This window comes from Girardinichthys multiradiatus, chromosome 22 (assembly GCF_021462225.1).
Source record: "Girardinichthys multiradiatus isolate DD_20200921_A chromosome 22, DD_fGirMul_XY1, whole genome shotgun sequence".
NCBI classification, from domain to species: domain Eukaryota; kingdom Metazoa; phylum Chordata; class Actinopteri; order Cyprinodontiformes; family Goodeidae; genus Girardinichthys; species Girardinichthys multiradiatus.
The window spans coordinates 45,726,051-45,745,886 of record NC_061814.1 but is presented as its reverse complement, the minus strand read 5'-3'; the positions used below and the strand labels follow the sequence as shown (position 1 = coordinate 45,745,886).

The 19,836-nt window shown below is 42.0% G+C and overlaps 2 protein-coding genes and 1 long non-coding RNA gene across 5 annotated transcripts in view; 2 read left to right on the top strand and 1 right to left on the bottom strand.

The window, feature by feature from the left end:
• Window positions 1-1,869: 1,869 nt before the first annotated feature.
• LOC124858662 lies at window positions 1,870-3,507 on the top strand. The gene is made up of 3 exons (XR_007035898.1): window positions 1,870-2,211; window positions 3,078-3,157; window positions 3,257-3,507. It is a non-coding gene; the product is annotated as an uncharacterized LOC124858662 (long non-coding RNA).
• Window positions 3,508-13,230: 9,723 nt separating this feature from the next.
• wu:fj16a03 (uncharacterized protein LOC335475 homolog) lies at window positions 13,231-16,036 on the top strand. Its single transcript, XM_047350838.1, has 3 exons — window positions 13,231-13,387; window positions 13,997-14,098; window positions 15,825-16,036. The coding sequence occupies exons 1-3, from the start codon at window positions 13,342-13,344 to the stop codon at window positions 15,917-15,919; spliced, it is 243 nt and encodes an 80-aa protein (XP_047206794.1). The 5' UTR covers window positions 13,231-13,341; the 3' UTR covers window positions 15,920-16,036.
• Window positions 16,037-18,755: 2,719 nt separating this feature from the next.
• LOC124858695 (echinoderm microtubule-associated protein-like 4) overlaps window positions 18,756-19,836 on the bottom strand; it is a 35,862-nt gene continuing 34,781 nt past the window's right edge. For all 3 annotated transcript variants that reach the window (XM_047350833.1, XM_047350834.1, XM_047350835.1), the window contains one exon: window positions 18,756-19,787. In XM_047350833.1, coding sequence (XP_047206789.1) covers window positions 19,362-19,787 — 426 coding nt within the window. In that variant the 3' untranslated portion in view covers window positions 18,756-19,361. The remainder of the gene's footprint in view (window positions 19,788-19,836) is intronic.

Here is a 19,836-nt window from a genome sequence, read left to right as displayed (position 1 = left end):
TTACTCTGTGTTGGAAAAATGTATATAAGTTATCATTGCTTAGATTAAATCATATTTATGTTTTAAGTTCTACTTTAGTTAAGATGATTCCTGTGATTGTTTTTTAGTGTGGACAAAGGGTTTGTGGAAAGTTAAGGAATGTTGTCTGGAGTGGACCACTCTCTGGACATCACATGATTATACCATATATGGAAATTACCACTCTTTTAGGTTGAAATCTCTGTAAGAAATGGCTCAACCAATTCCCGCTTTTTGCTTGTAGGAATGTGAGGTGTAAATAAAAGGCTGGTGGAAGGACTTCTTCCTTTGTGAGAAAGACGTCGCTGTTCTGGCAGAGGACTGTTTCTCCCTTGCAAGTCAAACTTACTTGGTTTACTTGTGCCTTATTTTACACTTGTCTGTGTTTATCAGCTTTCTAACTCTAACACTATGTCTGATTTATTTGTGATTAAAGAAAGAAAAAATAAAATTTTTTGAGCCTTGCCTAATGTTTTTTCTAAATAGACATTGTAAAACAACATGAAAATCCTTTGTAATTATTAGGAGATCCTCCAGGTTGTATTCATCAACATCTTGGCTATAACTGCAGCACATTTGGACTGAATAAGTTGAAGCATATTTGTTCCACAAAGATTTTAGTGGTTTATGTGCCAGGCGGAGCTGGAATTTTGGCACAATTTAGCCAAATATGCCAAAACTGTGCCGAATGTGTTTTTCATCTCAAAAAAGATAATCTGGTCCAAAAAAAAGTGCCGATTTCCATTGAAGGAGTCCTACATAGGACATAGCCTTTGGTCATGACATATACCCTGTGCATCAAAATGTATAATATCAATATAATGAATAGAAAACAAGCTGAATAGTTTGGTCTCCAAACAGAGGGGTTTTATTGAAAACAGGAAGTTTCAAAGTAAAACCAAGAGAAAAAAATACTTATGTATAAAAAACTGTGCCAACAAATGTTAAAAAAAACAAATTTTAGAAATTAAACACATTGTAAACAAATGTGCAAGGAACAAAATACAAAAAAACTATGTACAAGCAGCCCCAAAATAAAAACAAACACTCTACAAATTAGAGTGATAGTTCTTGAAACAATTTCTGTTGCAAGTGAAACACAGGGCAACATTTCTCCTCATGTCAGTGGCAGTCTCACCATAGAAAGCTGGTACGCAGGTGTTAGAGGGACCGGTTCTTGAAGCTGCAACAGCAGCTTTAGACTCATCGAAGAGCTCTTTCATGAGGACCTCCCTGAACTGCTCCTGTGACAGTTATGTCTTTCCTCTAATGACTAACATATTCTGCAGGATAAAAGAGTTCACTACAGCAATATCTAGAAAAGGATAAAAGAAAGTCTTGTACCATTGCATAGTTTTCCCTCTAACTGAATAATACTAGATGAGGGCATCTGATAAGTTCACTCCTCCTATGAACTTCTTGTGATCCTTCACACCATCAGGAACTGCAATGTCCTTGACACACCACTGTACCCCTCCATGGTGTCTCCACTGTAGGCTTTGTGAAATGTGTTGCATACACTCACCTCCTTGGTGTCCTTCCATTCCACAAAGAGCAGTCCTTCTTTTCGCAGCCACATGTCTCCTCTCTCTGCTGATTTGGGCATGGAGTTCCATGTTGTTTTTGAAAAGCCAACACGTGTCTGACGGACGGTTCCACATGCGGCATGACCTACCGTCATGCTGCCTGCTTGTCTGCATTCCGGGGTCCTACGCTGCACTAACCCTGACACCTTTAGTTATCAGGCTCCTCTCCTGTGGAACCAGCTCCCAGTTTTAGTCCGTGAGGCAGACAGCCTGTCTACTTTTAAGGCTAGGCTTAAAACTTGTCTTCCTTGATCTACAGATCCAGCCTTGTCGGGTGTTTCATGGATTTTTCGGCACCAGCAGTCTGGAGTTGTTTTTGAAAGAGGGTGAAAGCTCAAAGTCGCGACGCCTTCGACTTATGGTCCCTGCTCTATTCTCCAACTCCAAGCCCAGCCTCTCAAAGAACTCACCAAGCCTAACTCAGAGGAGTATTCACCTGCCTGTCCACCCTCCAACATCCCCCTCAAGTCACAGCGTAGCTTCGCCGCAGAAAAAAGGGACAACACCAACTGGAGATTACTGGAACAAGCCCGCTCACAGCCTGCCAACCACAGAGTCTGTGGAGAAGGACTTACTCCCCCACTGTCTAGTTCAAACCACCAACTCAGTAAGTCTGCCGATAATACCCACACGGCAAGATCCAATATTCCAGTTTTGAATCCCTCTAAAGATCTTTCCCTTCTTTAGTTATGATCAGAAATGTACAGCGACGGGATACCCGACATTAACTTGTTAAAATACTCTGATTAAAGTCTTGAAGTTTAAGCCTTCATAACTTGGTGAGTTTAGGTCTTTAGATCTTTTTGTCTCTTAGTTATGACCAGTGATAGAGTTAGAAAGTTGATAAACACAGACAAGTGTAAAATAAGACTTCAAACATAAACATGATTTAAACTAAACAATGATAACTTACATACATTTTTCCAACAAGCCAAAATGTACAAGTATGAAAACAACAAATCCTAGGGCAGACTTTTACTCTGCTGATGTTTTGTGTCAGGAATGCTTAACATTAACACTCAATAAAAAGTTCTTATAAATGGATATCTGTAAAAACCTTGACTTTAGGTTCTAACGTGTGTTAAAGAGTGTTTTTCTCCATCAGCTGAGGAGTAGAAGGTGTGTTGAGGCGTCCAAACGTGTTTCAGGAAGTAAATATCCTGACCGTCTCTACCAGGATCAGTCTATAGGCCCAAACATTAAAGTCACGTTTTAATTTTTCTCCAGAGCTCTTGGAAAGTCTAACAAGAAGAAATGGTGACTGACTGAAGTTTTTATCAAGGACATTAAGTTTGTTCATATTAGTTAATATTGTTGCAACATTTAAAATAATATTTGTTGTTTTTTCCTTGGCCTCACAAATCATGATAATCTCCTTCTCCTCCTAAGCTGTTTTATATTTTAAAGTCTATGACGGTATTTAGTTAAAAAATGTATCATTTTTAATCTCATTTCAAAAAGTCCTAATTATAGGGTCCTGGAAAGGAAGACCAACTGTTAAACATCCACCAAGAGGAGCAGTTTTTATTGAGACAACCTATTTCAGAACATATGTAAATATAATATTTAAAAAAAAAAACAACCATCACTTTCTTTGCACAGCTTCATCTGATCTTACATAATGTAGCTGCTGTTGCATCTTTGGCTTTCAGGTCATCACGGTTTAAACCTTCCAGCAATTCATAAGAAATCTCATCTCTTCTGATCAGATGTCAGAATTTAACAATAAGTGGACAAAAGCTGTGAAAAAGGAACAACTCTGTATGGATCGGGACTAAAGGATGTCTTTTTAGTGGCAGTCTGCTTATAAAATAAATAACATGAATGAAAACACTGTCAAGTTCAATATTGTGTTTAATAATATTGTAAGTCATAAAACGTGAATAAACCATAGTGTAAAAACGCTCTGCTGCTCTTGTTTGTGGTCGGCCATGTTTGTTTCCCATTTGCCTTCTCAGAAAGCTGCTCAGCAGCTCTGTTTCTGCTCATTATTTTTAGCTGCTTTGTTGAATGCAAATGTTAATAGACGCTATATGTTCCATAGACCTGTGGGGACTGACTATATGTGACGTATCATGTTTGAGATGTTAATTTCTCTTTATGAATATTGATCCTGGTGGCATCAAAACTCTGATCATTTGTTTAATGTGCTTATTATGCATTATACTATACTATGTATTTTACCTTAAGAGTTGGTTCCTTATTTGGCATCTACTGGAAAACGTCAGAATGATATATGTTAGTTAGAGAACCCGAGAGAGTCACAAATACATGGAAGCCTTGAATGCTTTGGATCCTCACATTGAGAGCTTTTTGGACTGAGGTAAAGTCAAACCATTCCTGCATTTAACAAAGTCTCAAATAAATAAGGCAGAGTTTCCAGCTGCTCATCAGTTATTTGTAAGTCATGGAGCTGTCCAGGGTGCTTAAGCTGTGACTGTTTTCCAGCTTCTTCCTACCTATGTCAGTGTTATAACTCCATGGTTGTTGTCTGCAACCATGGATTAAAACGTGGGGTGACATTCTGTGGATCCACAGCTATAAGAAAATCTCACTTTCTACACTGAGGAACATTTATTCTGATCACAGATGCTCAGTTCTTCACCTGCTGAACGTAAAGCTGATAAAACTGGCTTCTGGAATAACCTAACCAAAACACTGAAAGAGCAGAAAGATCTTCCTTTAAACAGATCTACTTCATCAGCCACAAGCAGACTGCAGCTCTACTGAACAAAGGAATGTTGGTTAAAAACAAACTGGACTATGATGATGGTTTAAGGTCTGTTGCGTTTCTGTTCTTTCATAGCTCAGGTTGTTGTTCAGAAACATATTGATTTGTGAATGATGCAAGATGAAATGTCCAAGTTAAGAGTAATCGTTATTATTTCATGCCGCTTGTAGTTATAAAACATAAAACTGTTTCTCTGTCTTAGAGAGTTCAGTTCAGATGATCTTTCTACTGTAGAAATCTTCCGTATTAGTGTCTACATAGTGTTTAAATCCACAGCTCACTGGATTAAGCTGCTTTCTCTTCCGATTCGTTTGAACTCAGCTCACTGAAAAGATTTCCAGAGGTTGATAGGAAGGCATTACTTTCCTCAGATACTGTTACACTGATACTTTTCACAGACTGAAACTGTCATGGTTTGGAGTGCAAGTGAGCTGCTACCCTGTTGTTTACCTCTGTTGTTCCAGTGACAGGTTAGAGCAGAGGGCGTGGCCGAGGTCGTTGGTTGCTCTCACACCTGAGAGCAATCTTCTCATATCTTGCTCATGGTTATAAGGAGCTGCATGATGACCACTGGATAGCTGATTGTCCACCTACAGGTCCTTCTCAAAATATTAGCATATTGTGATAAAGTTCATTATTTTCCATAATGTCATGATGAAAATTTAACATTCATATATTTTAGATTCATTGCACACTAACTGAAATATTTCAGGTCTTTTATTGTCTAAATACGGATGATTGTGGCATACAGCTCATGAAAACCCAAAATTCCTATCTCACAAAATTAGCATATCATTAAAAGGGTCTCTAAACGAGCTATGAACCTAATCATCTGAATCAACGAGTTAACTCTAAACACCCGCAAAAGATTTCTGAGGCCTTTAAAACTCCCAGCCTGGTTCATCACTCAAAACCCCAATCATGGATAAGACTGCCGACCTGACTGCTGTCCAGAAGGCCACTATTGACACCCTCAAGCAAGAGGGTAAGACACAGAAAGATATTTCTGAATGAATAGGCTGTTCCCAGAGTGCTGTATCAAGGCACCTCAGTGGGAAGTCTGTGGGAAGGAAAAAGTGTGACAGAAAACGCTGCACAACGAGAAGAGGTGACCGGACCCTGAGGAAGATTGTGGAGAAGGGCCGATTCCAGACCTTGGGGGACCTGCGGAAGCAGTGGACTGAGTCTGGAGTAGAAACATCCAGAGCCACCGTGCACAGGCGTGTGCAGGAAATGGGCTACAGGTGCCGCATTCCCCAGGTCAAGCCACTTTTGAACCAGAAACAGCGGCAGAAGCGCCTGACCTGGGCTACAGAGAAGCAGCACTGGACTGTTGCTCAGTGGTCCAAAGTACTTTTTTCGGATTAAAGCAAATTCTGCATGTCATTCTGAAATCAAGGTGCCAGAGTCTGGAGGAAGACTGGGGAGAAGGAAATGCCAAAATGCCAGAAGTCCAGTGTCAAGTACCCACAGTCAGTGATGGTCTGGGGTGCCGTGTCAGCTGCTGGTGTTGGTCCACTGTGTTTTATCAAGGGCAGGGTCAATGCAGCTAGCTATCAGGAGATTTTGGAGCACTTCATGCTTCCATCTGCTGAAAAGCTTTATGGAGATGAAGATTTCATTTTTCAGCACGACCTGGCACCTGCTCACAGTGCCAAAACCACTGGTAAATGGTTTACTGACCATGGTATCACTGTGCTCAATTGGCCTGCCAACTCTCCTGACCTGAACCCCATAGAGAATCTGTGGGATATTGTGAAGAGAACGTTGAGAGACTCAAGACCCAACACTCTGGATGAGCTAAAGGCCGCTATCGAAGCATCCTGGGCCTCCATAAGACCTCAGCAGTGCCACAGGCTGATTGCCTCCATGCCACGCCGCATTGAAGCAGTCATTTCTGCCAAAGGATTCCCGACCAAGTATTGAGTGCATAACTGTACATGATTATTTGAAGGTTGACGTTTTTTGTATTAAAAACACTTTTCTTTTATTGGTCGGATGAAATATGCTAATTTTGTGAGATAGGAATTTTGGGTTTTCATGAGCTGTATGCCAAAATCATCCGTATTAAGACAATAAAAGACCTGAAATATTTCAGTTAGTGTGCAATGAATCTAAAATATATTAATGTTAAATTTTCATCATGACATTATGGAAAATAATGAACTTTATCACAATATGCTAATATTTTGAGAAAGACCTGTAAAGCCGAATCCTCGATACTACACTTATTCAACGTCCAAAAATAAATAATAAAGTGTGTGTAATAAGTGTGTCTAGATGCAACCCAGCAGGCACAAAAAGGACGTGGCAGCAAAACAAGATGAAATATAAAAACTCAGTTAAATCAGGCAATAAACTGGATTACAGGATTTGATCATAATAACATAAAACAGAACTAAACTACAATCTCTGTCAGGGATCAAACCCCGGTGTCCCTCCTGACAGCCAGGAACGTGGTCCACTCTGCTAAGGAGGACAACCTAACTTCACCAGATGTTTGTGATGAACATCATGAAACCTCTGCTGTACCGTAACAGTTTCAGTCAGTAAAATTTCCGACAGCGCCGCATACAGTTGGCTGTGGAGGATTTCCTGCTTCACCTTTGTTATACAAAAGGCCGCCGTTGTTATAGAAATGAAGTGCAGTCATTGTGTTATATGAGAGATGTGTGGGCTGAGAATATTATTAAGATAAATGATTGACTGTTATTCCAGAAAATGATCAGACATCTTATCTTGGTCTGATCAACCTCTCCTGACGTAGATTTCTGGGGAGTAGTTGTGCTCCAACGTCTCCAGGCTCCTCCAGAAAAGATCTCGCCATTTCTGACACTTTCCTTGTTCTAGAACTCAGCTAGAAAGTAGACCAAACCCAGGGTTAGTTCAATAAACAGAGTAGGTTGCTGCGGTAACCTGACTCAGCGTAATGGCTACCTGGCTTTCTGAAACCAAAAACCCAGGGTATGTAGATACTTACCCAAGAACCTACTCTGAGTTCTCACTAACCCTGCTTTCTGAAACGAGGCCCAGCAGGCGGGCTTCAGATATATTTTAATATGTATTTTGCTTGCGATACTATTGGCCTTTATTCTTCCTCATTTATTCCGAAAGTGAGCTGACAGGAAATGGGGCGGAGAGAGGAAGAAGGCCTGCGCCAAACGTCAACATGCCGGGACTGGAACCCATGACAGCCACATTGAGTACTCAAGGCTCCATGCATGGGTCAGGTGCTCCACCCCTGTGCTTCGGATTATTTGTTGCTGTGTAGCTGAACCACCAGAACCTCAGACCCAAACTGAACCCTGACTCAGCAGAAACTCTGACAAATTGAACCAGGTACTTGGACATATGTTTTAGACGTGTTTGGGTTCATTTTCTAGTATTTTTCAGGTGTTTCAGTAACTTTTAGGTGTTTTTACAGCTGTTCTTCAGGGGCATCAGGAGCTACATCCATTAACATTTACTTTTCCTTCCCATAGAAAGTACTCCTGGATCAGTGCTTCTTTGTTCTCTTTGTGTCTCTGCTCTGTTCTCTCAAACCTCCAGTCGGTCGTGGCAGATGGCCGCTCACACTGAGCCTGGTTCTGGTTCTGCTGGAGGTTTCTTCCTGTTAAAAGGGAGTTTTTCCTCTCCACTGTCGCTACATGCATGCTCAGTATGAGGGATTGCTGCAAAGTCAACACCAGTGACTGTCCACTGTCTCTACATGCTCATCCAGGAGGAGTGAATGCTGCAAGTCACTGACTGGATGCAATCTGCTGGGTTTCCTTAGATAGAAAAACTTTTTATCCAATTTGAATAAATAACTGAAATGAATAGAATTACTTTGTATTCTCATAGGGACATTTGTCTTGCAGCCCGTTGGAAAACATAGAAAACATAACACAAACAGTCACTCTACAACTTTACAAGTCACAATCCAACTAAGAATGACAACCAATTACTTTTGCAAAGTTCCCTGAATAATTGCTGGAGTAATGCAAGAGTTTTTCTATCTGTTGGTCCTTGAATCTCTTTCCAGATGCTAGGAGCTCAAATTCATCATGAAGTGGTTGTTGAGGAGAGTGAAGAGTAGCTTTTGTCTTTTGTCTAACTCTCTTTAAAAATGTTTCTGTAAGATCAGACACTTTAGCGTCGATAATTTCACCAGCCACTTGTACCACTTGCTGCTGAAGCAGGCGATGAAAGCAAATGTAAGGACAGATTCTATCATAGAGCTATAAAAGATGGTCATCAACGTTTCGCATACTTTTCACTGAATGTCAGCTTATTGCTGATGACAACACCCGAGTATTTGTGATGCCGAACACACTCCACTGGTTCTCCTTTGATGAGAACTAAAGGCGGTGGATTGTACTTTTTCCTAAAATCTATACACAGAACTTCGGCTTTGGTGACATTTAATTTTCTATAGGAGTTGCTGCACTAAATTATAAAATCCTCCACTACCTGACCAGGTGAGTCATCCTCTCCCTCTGACAGGCTGACAATAACTGTGTCAGCCTGTGATAAATATGTCGTCCTGTATGTTGACCTCTGCAGTCATTGGTGTACTGGACACACAATGAGGGAGAGCGAACGCAACCCTGTGGAGCAGTTTACTCAGACACACTGGGATCTGTTAACGAGGAAATCTAAAACCCATCCCACCACACCTGGGCACAGCTTGAAATGAGTCAATAATGCCCTAACTCAAATGTGAGGTTGGATGGTATTAAAAGCAGAAGAAAAATGTAAAATTTCAAGTGAATATGAGAACCGAGGTCATCGACGGGTTTAAATTAAATTAAGAAGTGCTGAGACTGTGTCTTCAACCCTTCTTTCCCACCTGTAGGCAAATCAAAGAGGATCTAATTTGTCTTCAATTCAAAATTCAATAATACTTTATTAATCTCAAAGGGAAATTAAATGTTGTAGCTCATCATGAAGGTTTCTTCAAAGAGCCGTTGTAGATGCTGATGGCTGTGGGTAGGAAGGATCTCCTGTAGCGCTCCGTCTTACAGCAGATCTGAAGAAGCCTCTGACTGAAGACACTCTGTTGTTGTAGGACAGCCTGATGAAGAGGATGCTCAGGGTTCTTCCATTGTGGAAGAATCCTTCTTTCCACAATGATCTCCAGAGGTTCCAGAGGAGTCCCCAGAACAGAACCAGCCTTTTTTATCAGCTTGTTGAGCTTTTTTAAGTCCCTGGTTCTGATGCTGCTTCCCCAGCAGATGATGGAGAAGAGATCAGATTCTCCACAACAGACTTATAGAAGATATGCAGCATATTGCTGCAAACACCAAAGGACCTAAGCTTCCTCAAGATGTACAGTCTGCTCTGTCCCTTCTTGTAGATGGCTTCACAGTTGCATCTCCACTCTAGTCTGTTGTCCAGGTGAACACCGAGGTATTTATACTCCTCCACCACCTCCACTTCTTCTCCCATGATAGAAATAGTTTTTGACTTATTCCTGTTTCTCTTAAAATCTACAATCATCTCCTTTGTTTTAGTCACGTTCAAAATGAGATGATTGTTTCCACACCATGCCACAAAGTGGTCCACCACCTTCCTGTACTCAGCTTCTTGTCCATCTCTGATCCACCCCATGACTACAGAATCATCCGAGTATTTCTGCAGATGACAGGAGTCTGTCTTGTACTGGAAGTCTGAGGTGTACAGAGTGAAAAGGAATGGTGAGAGTACAGTCCCCTGTGGTGCTCCTGTGCTGCTGACTACCTGGTTAGACTCACAACCCTTCAGTCTCACAAACTGTGGTCTGTTTGTCAGGTAGTCTTTGATCCAGGAGATTATTGAGGCCTCCACCTGAGTCTTCTGGAGTTTCTGACAAAGCAAATCAGGTTGGATTGTATTAAATGTTCTGGAGAAATCAAAGAACATGATCCTCACATTGCTGCTGGCTTTGTCCAGATGACAGTGGGTTTGTTGAAGCAGGTGTATGATGGCATCTTCAACTCCAACTCCACAACGATAAGCAAACTGAAGGAGGTCCTGATGGTTCATTGTTTGCTTACTCAGGTGGGCCAACAGGAGTCTCTCTAGGACCTTCATGATGTGGGATGTCAGGTCAACAGGTCTATAGTCATTGAGGACTGATGGGTGAGTTTTCTTTGGTACCGGAACAAGACAGGGGGTCTTCCACAACACCAGAACCTTCTTCTGGGCCAGGCTAAGGTTGAAGAGGTGCTGCAGAATCCCACAGAGCTGCTCTGCACAGGCCTTCAGGACTCTAGGGCTGACATGATCTGGACCTGCAGCCTTATTCCAATTCAGTCTCCAGTTGTCTCTTCACTTGACTTCTTGAGACACACAGGTGGAAGGTGGAGGCAAAGGAAGCATCAGCATCTTCTGATATGGTTGAAGGCAAACATGTAGAAGCAGAAGGTTCTAGGGCTGAGGTGGAAGATAAAAAATGTGAGGTGTTACTGGACAGCTGTGGGTCCTGTGGGTCAAAGGAGGGTGGGATGTCTGTTTGGCTGTGAGCAGGAGAGGAGGATGCTGAGCTTGTTTCTGAACTGAACCCATTGAAGAATGAGTTCAGTTCATTGGTTCTGTCCAGACCTTCATTGGTCCGATTATCCTTCTGCTTGAAGCCTGTGATCTTCTTCATCCCTGTCCACACATCTCTGATATTGTTTTGCTGGAGCTTGCTCTCCAGCTTCTTCTTGTACACCTCCTTGCTGTCTCTCATCTTGACTTTAAGTTGCTTCTGTAAACTCAATAATTCTCTGTCTCCCTCTCTGAAGGCTCTTTTTTTCTTGTTAAGCAGGTCCTTCAGGTCACTGGTGATCCAAGATTTGTTATTGGGGAAGCATCTCACGGTTCTGGTGGGGATGATGTTATCCACACAGAAGTTTATATCGTCGGTTACACACTCAGTCATGGCATTGATGTCCTCTCCATGTGGCTGGCACAGTGCGTCCCAGTCTGTAGCCTCAAAGCAACCTTGCAGAGCTTCTTCAGCTTCCTGTGACCATTTTCTCACAGTCCTCTTTATTACAGGTTGCCTCTGAACAAGGGGCTTATATTTCGAGCAGAGAAAAACAAGATTGTGATCTGATTTGCCTAGAGGAAGTCTTGCTGTAGAGATGTATGAGTCCTTGACATTTGCATAAAACAAATCCAATGTTTAGTTTTCTCTGGTAGAGCAGCTGACAAACTGTTGAAACGTTGGAAGTTTAGCAGAGAGTGAAGCATGGTTAAAATCACCAGAAATTGCCACAAAAGCATTGGGGTTTTGTGTCTGTAGCTTAGCAACAACTGAGCTGATGGCATCACATGCAGTGTCAGCAACAGCGGAAGGTGGAACGTAAACCGTTGCCAAAATAACACTGGTGAACTCTCTGGTTAAATAATATGGACGAAAACTTACTGCCAACAGTTCAATATCTGGACTGCAGAGATGACACTTCACAGTAACATGTCCTGGATTACACCATCTGTTGTTCACAAGTACTGCCAGTCCACCTCCTTTACATTTACCGCTCCTCTTTAAATCTCTGTCTGCTCGTATGGTTAAAAAGCCCGGCAGAGAGACGCTGGAGTTGGGGATATGATCCTGCAGCCATGTCTCAGTAAAACACGATACTGCATGCCCCGTACTCTGGTGGGTCCTTTGTAGGGCTTGGAGTTCATCCAACTTGTTTCCCAACGATCTCACATTGCCCATCATAACCGACGGAAGAGATGGTTTGAACTTCCTCCTTCTCTCTCTTCTCTTAGCTCCTGCTCTGCATCCACGGCGTCTCCTTTTCAACTCATCAGGGATCTGGGGTTGTAGTTGAAGTATTATTTGAGCTTTTGAGATATTAATCAGCTGCTCCCGGTTGTAAGAAACAACCCCGTTGCCATGGCAATGCATCATAACAAATGTCCAAAAATAGAAAGTATTAGGAACAATCCTCCAAGCTGCGCAGCATCCGACACTAGAGAGGACAGTTGTCCAAAAAAAATCAACTGTATCCACCACAAGAGGAATAGTTCTCAAAAAAGAATAAATCAGAATCAAAAGTAACAGAGCTACTCCAACCTGCTGACATCTTGAGCGGCGCAATTCTAGACATTTGACCAGCTTCCTGTTGATCTGTTTTTAAAGGCCTTCATGACTAGAAAGGTTAGAGCCACAGGTCTAAAATCACTTGTCTATTGGGGACTTGTTTTTCAGGACAGGAACAATGATGGATTTTTTCCACAGAGAAGGAACTCTTTGCTGCTCTAGAGACTGCTTCAAAATGGAATAGAAAACAGCGGGGAGTTGGTCTGCACAATGCTTGAGGAGGTACCAGGACATATTGTCCGGACCAGAACTCTTGGTACTTTTAATTGCAGGCTCCTGACATCCTGATCATTTAAAGCTAAAGCAGACAATGAAAAAGTGAACACCGCCTGTTTCAGCTGGTTAATTTCATCTTTAAAATCCTTAGAATCAAACCGGAGATAATTGGTGTTAAAATGATCCGTGAGTTCCCTGTCTAAATGAAACCCTTTTAATCTAATCTGGTAATCCTGTAACGTCTGAGAGCGTGTCATGGCTGACATGCCATTCCAGACTATTTTAAAATGTTCAAGTTTGAATTACAAAAATAATTAGAACAGAAATAAAAAAGCCAAATTTATTTTGACTTCACTGATCTATAGTTAGGATAAACTGGGATGTATGAACCTGACTGGGAATCTGTAGGATTCTACTGAACTGACTTAGTAAAGTTGGCCCAGGAGCTTGAAGAACACCTTGAGACAACATGTGTTGGGAATTGGTGCTATAGAAATAAACTGAATTGAATTTAACTGAACCGTGACTCAGCAAAAACTCGGACAACTTAAGCCTGACTCAGCAGATCCAAATAAACAAGTCTGAGAGTTGTTTTTGACCCAGCGGTCACAAATTCAGGACAGTTTGTTTTCCAATCCTTATCTCTCCAGCAGAGGATAAAAGTCCAGCTTCATTCCACTCAGGTCATAGTTTCCACTTTCTGAGCCTTTTGGACCCAAAGAACCAGAAACATGAAGGTCTATCTGCTATTACTGCTACTACTGCCACTCTGCACAGGTAAGAACAACTCTGTACCCGTATCAGAACCAAACAGAACTATCAGGGCCAGGAAGTATTCAGCCAGACATCAGAACCAAACTGGGTTAGTCAGCCCTTATATTTTCAGAACGGCATTTATTACATATAGAGTGGTGTAAAAAGTATGTACACCCTCACAGATTTCTTCTGGTTTTGCTTTTTTGGTCCCAACTAAATGTTTCAGATCATCAAAGAGATGATAAAACTGGATAAAAATAACCCAAGGAAAAACAAAAAGCTGGTTTTAAATAATGATTTCAGTCAACCTGATCCTGTGAGTTTCAGGTGTGTTTTAAGAACTTTCTTAGATGTTTTTTGATCATTTTCTGGTATTTTCCAGGTATATTTTCAGGTGTGCTCTAAGGTATGTGTTGCACATTTGAAAAACGAATCGGTGTGTTTTTGACGGAGTTTTGTAGTTGGCCGTTAGCAGACGGACATGAGAAGAATAACGAACATCTCCATTCGTCAACGGCCAATAAAGCCGTGAGCACCTGAGCCAGGAGTTATTACCACTGCATAGAAACTAATGTCCAAACGTTCCAGCTGTGTCCTGATTCTTCTGATTTCTTTGTGCTTGTTCTGCAGCTCGGCCTTTTCAAATCAACTGTTATGGTGAAGATTTCCTGATGGTCCACAACCTGCTGCTGCAGTGTACTGGGAAGGTCCAACAGGCCTGTTACACCAGAGGTGAGTCTACTACACACCTGAACCTGCAAAGGGACCAGTGGTGGTTCCTACTGACAGATTTCTGTTTACCAGCAGAAATGCTGGATCAACATATTCTGCTTTAATTCTGGTGCCACAGGATCTTCTGACACTGAAATGACACGCAGGTCCCAGATCAGATCTAGACAGTTTCTAGTTGATGAGGTGAAGAATGAGGCTGAATTTAGGCCGTTTTACAGTCGCACCATCAGAAAAGAAAAGGGGAACCTGTTAATAATTGATCTAATCTCAGACCTGTGGACCTGTGTTCTGACCACAGGAATATTCTGGTCCTTGTACTGAAGCTGGGTTTACTGTCAGGGTGAACGTTGGACCCGGGATGTTACTGATTAAAGTTTCCTGTTTTTGACGAGATCAGTAAGTTAACTGGATTTTACAAACCTGTGGCTGGAGATTCACTTTGGACAGCCTAAAATTACCTGGAGGAAACTGGGCTCTAAATGTTCTAGACCAGGTGGTTTTTGCAGAAACAACCTGGTGTCCCATCAAAGTTCTGTCTGCATCACGGTGTTGAGTTCTGGAAACATGGATGTTATAATTAAGCTTAGTTCTCCACCTTTTAACAAGTGAAACACTTCACCAGGAATTACTAACTTGATGGTGATGATGGGAGGCAACAAAGGTCAGTCCTTCACCTCCTTATCCAGAGCTCCTCTGTCATGCTGAGTGGACCTAGGAAAGGAAGTGTTGTTCTAACAGTAAGAACCGTGTTCAGAACCTGCTCAGTCCTGTGACAGCAGGTGTTCTTCAAGCTCCTGGGCCAACTGGACCAACTGTCTGGCTTCTTTCTGAAGTAACTTACTTTTACTTTCTTTGACCAAAATTATGATAAAAACATTGAACTGGTCCTTTTTCAAGTAGAAAAGCAGACATGAACTCGATAAAGGCTCATTAGACAGAACCAGAACCAACATGGAATAAATCAAACGAGATTAAATTACTGCAGGGAAATAAAACCTGGCTGCTGGGGGAACTTCCCCTCTTCTTGTTGAGTGAGCTCTCCTGGTGAAGGACCGACACCGGCCCCATCTCCAGGGATCCTCAGGAGGTCGCCAATGAGTCCGAGTCCTCCAGGGTCAAAGAATCCTCAGACTAAAAGTAGCTCCTAGAGACGTCCTTCTCAGATTTTCTTAGATTTTGTCCCTGTCAGATAAAACTTATTGATGAAGCATCTGAGGGCTTCAGAGAGCTCCAAACGTGAGGAGATGCTAAGAGTCTGAAGATGGATCCAGGTTAAAACAGCCTGAAGAAAAAAAATGATTTTGAATTTTTACTCATTTTATTTACAATCTTATTCAGGATTTTTGGTTTTGAAACTTTACTGAAAAATCAAATCCAAATAAAGTTGTTTAATCATGAATCTGCAACTTGTTACAAAATAAAATTTTACTCATTTCTACCTAAAAATAAATTTCGATGTGTTTTAAGGAATTTATTTCCCTTAAAACAAACATTCCTCTGTGACTAAATCAAAACTGGTCCAAACAAAACAATCTCCAAGAATCATCCTGCACCAGAATCGAATGTGGCTGATCCAGTAGAACTCGGACCTCGTCCCTGATTTACAGCCTGGGTCACCGGGTCTGACTGCAGCGGATTTTACACCAGACTGTTGGGTTTAGATACAAGCTGGACTGTGAGCTGTGATCTGCTCCTGCAGAGGTTCTGATGGGTTTTCTGTTTGCAGATAACGGAGAAAAAGGCTGTACTCGGCTGGAGAACTGCTCCCGACCCGGTTGGACCTGCTGCCACACAGATCGCTGCAATGGTGACAAAAACTGAATCTAGTCTGGATGTTGAGTCAGAAATATTCCTCTGAGTCCTAAAGATTCCTGTAAAGACCGTCTCAGAGCCCGTTTAATGTGTCCAATACAAATAAACTGTTGGATGGACCGACAACCAGTGTCTGTGGTTTCTCTACGACATTCAGAACCAAATTACCCAAACTAACTGGTTCTCAGTCAGTCCCAGAGTGCAGGAACACCTCCAGACTGAAGGTTTAGATGAACACAGCAGGTTCTTTTTGATTTGGCCACTTTAGGTTTAATTAAATGGGTTAAATTGACCCAGTTACTGAACTGTTAGACCCAGCCGTTTTACACAGAAACTCAGAACAGGACTGTGTGGACAGGTCTTTTTACTGAACGTCTCCATGTTCAGACCAACATGAAGATGGAGCTTTGTTCCACAGCTGAGGAGCCACTGACCAGATGGACCCTACAGGTTTCAACCCAGGCCTTCGCTGAAAGTTTGAGTTCACCAAACGTTCTGCGACGTAAAGACCAGATTAGATGAATTTCTGGAGAATACAGAATGATGTTTGAATTTAACTGAAAGATACTGAACAACTGATTACAGTCAGTGTTTGATCCAGACTGATGCACAGAACCAGAGAGCTCTTAAATGTAGCCTGAACGTTTCTGCTAAAACAACGTTTATTTTCATTCATCCAAGATAGACTGAAGGCTGAGCTAAACTAGAGACACTTTGCCTAGAATAGAAGAGCAGCGGGTATCAGTGGGGGATCGAAGGATATCGGTTGATTAATAGAAGATTTTAGTAGTATTGGTGGTATGAGGTTATATTAGTGGGTATCTATGAGGTATTAGTGTGTATTAGGGTGTTATCAACAAGCACGTTTACATTTCTCATGGTTCAAACCTTCAGTTTGATGAGAATTAAAAGGATTTGGACCAGGAGGCCACCAGAACTCATCTGTCAAGCAAAGAAGGTGAAACAATCTCAGTTCATCTGCTCTGCACATGCTCACATCAGTGAAGAAAGGTTTCAGCAGAACTAGTGAAGGTCTGAAGGTTGTTTTAAAAGAACAAACTCAAGCATCAGGATGCAAGGAACCAAGATAGGAGCTGGTTCTGACTGGTTCGGATCACGAGGAGGTCTGTGAGAATATTCAGCACCAAGTGTTTCTACAGCAAGCACAACAGAACATGTTGGGTCTCTGTTCATTTTAGAAAACAGATCCAGAATATCTACACTGCAGCTGCTGTTACCAACTCCAGCGTGGAGGAACTGTGGAAATTGGACCAATCACAGCTTTGTAGTGATCACATGACTTTGATTCATTAAGCAACGTTCTACCATCTTCTCCAACTGGAACAAATCAAAAATAATCAGGATAATAAATCAGTGCCAGATTTAAAATGAAGTCATATTTTCACCTGAAACAAACCTGCAGTTAAGGTTAACCCATAGAACCAGAACCAGTTCTTAAACCCAAATTCTGTACATGTAAATCTGCAGTAAGACGTTCTGATTGAACGAGCTTAAATGGCTGCTGTTTGTGTCCCCAGCAAAAGTGATTCTGTCACTTTCAGAGGTTCTTCTGGAGGGGTTACTGATCCAGGTCCATTCAGTCCAACACTTTTTTTTCCAACACTTACTTTGGACCTTCTTTACATAAAAACCTCAGTGCTGCTGAGCTACTGACCAGAGCTGAGACCAATTAGAACCAGAACCCAGACTGATCACAACTTATACTGAACAGAACTAGACTTGAACAGAACTGATGCCAACCAGAACTAAACAGAACCGATGGAGACCAGTGCCCTGTAGATTTCTTTTCAAGAATACATTTAAACCGGATCAGCAGCTCGTCAGTAATTCAAGCATTTAAATTTTAAAAGAACTGAAAGGTTCTGGTTCTGTCTTGTTTCTAATAAAACTTTAATATAACAAAGTTTTATTTACTTCATATTTTTTAATTTTAATGCAGTGTGAACACTGACATTAAAGCTTCACTGATCACAGACAAAGATGAAGCTCATTGGCTGTCACCATGGTAACGTTTATTTGCATTTTGCTGTTGAAATCTTCAGTACAGTCTGTCCTCTGACAGGAATGCATGAGAGAAGACGATTGGCTCAAAACAGTCACATAAAAATCATCAATGAGGATCAATGTCGTTAACACAAACCCCGCCCCCTTCACATGGCCCCGCCCCAACCTGAACATCCAGGTGAGTCCCTGATCTGCACAGAAGCCCTTTAGAGGCAAACATAGAAAAGATGAAAGTCAGTAATAAAAAGGCAACATCAAAGACCCCGCCCCTGCCCTATAGGGCCCCACCCCCCCACCCCCCAAAAAACCCCCGCCCCTCCCACCTAAAAGGCCCCGCCCCAGAATGACATCATCAACACATTCAACAACAGCCTGAAGTGAAATGGTCCAGAACAGATAAAAACATCACCAGCAGTGAGTCACTGAGAGTAACCAATCAGAGCAGAGACCTTCCTTTTCTTGTCCTCCGATTGGATAAGAGACGTTAAGTTGAATGTAACTAAGGTGCTGCCCCCTAGTGTTGAACAGAAATATACACAGAAATCTGCAGTATATACAAACAACACAGATCCTTTAACAAGGGAGGGCTCACTATGATCGGTTCTTCTCAATATAAAATGGGATTTTAGCAAAGAGAGAGGCTTCACTCTGATTGATTCTCTGTATCGACATGTCACAGTTTTTAACCTGTAGGTTGTTTGGTTGCCAAACAAACACAACACAACCCAAGTTCATCTTAAAGCTAACAGTTCTGAACCGGTTTTAACAGAATTTAAACTACAGATTAATTTGTAACCAAGACAACAAAAGGCTACTTTTCTTTTTGTTTCATCCATTTATTCTTTGCCTTAGACTGAAACCTGAATGTCTTCTGTAAAGTTTCAGAATAAAAGCCTGCAGCAGTATGCATCCTTCAGTGATGGTTTTACAGAAAACTAATATTTACTTTAGAGTTTAAACACCTGACTAATTCTGATTTACACAATTTGAGCTAAAGAGCATCGGAGGTTCATTTTTTAGCAAAGTTAGAAACTAACCTGACAGGTGTGTGCCAGGTGGATCAGGCATCCTCCAGATCTGACTGCAAGTATGTTAATCTGACCTGACATTTTCTCAGCTGATGATGGTTGAATCATGTGACCTTCTGTTAGCAGTCATCATGATAAACCTGCTTGTTCAGCTGAACGAGATGAGAGCAGCTCCTGGTTGAGGGCCAGACATGGTGTGGTAAATTACTATAAAACTGGAAGATTCTGGAGTGTTTCTGAGAAGATTGGTGAAGTTTTGAGAGATACCATCATTTTTCTGACTGCAGTCTTGAAACAATCTGAGTTTTACCAGATGTTTAAAGGTTGTCCAGACGTTGTCCTCACTTCCAGAGTTCAGAGAAAGCAGCAACAGAGACACTTGATCATACTCCCTTTTCTTAAGAGGCCGGGGTCAGGGGGGGCAGGCCCTCGTCACTGGGTGTTGCTGTATCGTCGCTCGTCTCCAGACTGTCCTTCAGGCTCACAGTGGTGTCTGAGGGGGGTGGGGTCGACTCTGTTGTGAGAGGGATTACTTCTGCAGATGGAGAAATTTCAGAGGTTTCCTGGGTCCTGCTGGCGGCCAGGGTGGCTTCAGGGATAGGAGCGACTGCAGCGGAAGGAGGCATGGGAACGACTGGGTCGGCTCTGCGAGGGGCGGACTTAGAGATGATGCCATCAGTGAGGGACAGGGAGGATTTCTTCACCAAACGCCACTGCATGATGCTGGTGTCCTTCCCCCCCGTTGAGATCAGGTGACTGTCGTTGTATAGGAAGCTGACGTTGGTCACATGACTGCTGTGGGCGCTGTACTTATGGCTGGGTGCCTGCAGAGACAGGAAGTGGTTCATCGGAACACATTCTGACACATTCCCT

Bases quoted from the DNA above. Each gene is read 5' to 3' on its own strand.
- wu:fj16a03 (XM_047350838.1), top strand. From the start codon at position 13,342: ATGAAGGTCTATCTGCTATTACTGCTACTACTGCCACTCTGCACAG. The intron at 13,388-13,996 runs GTAAGAACAACT...CTTGTTCTGCAG, and splicing joins ACTACTGCCACTCTGCACAG to CTCGGCCTTTTCAAATCAAC. The intron at 14,099-15,824 runs GTGAGTCTACTA...TTCTGTTTGCAG, and splicing joins ACAGGCCTGTTACACCAGAG to ATAACGGAGAAAAAGGCTGT.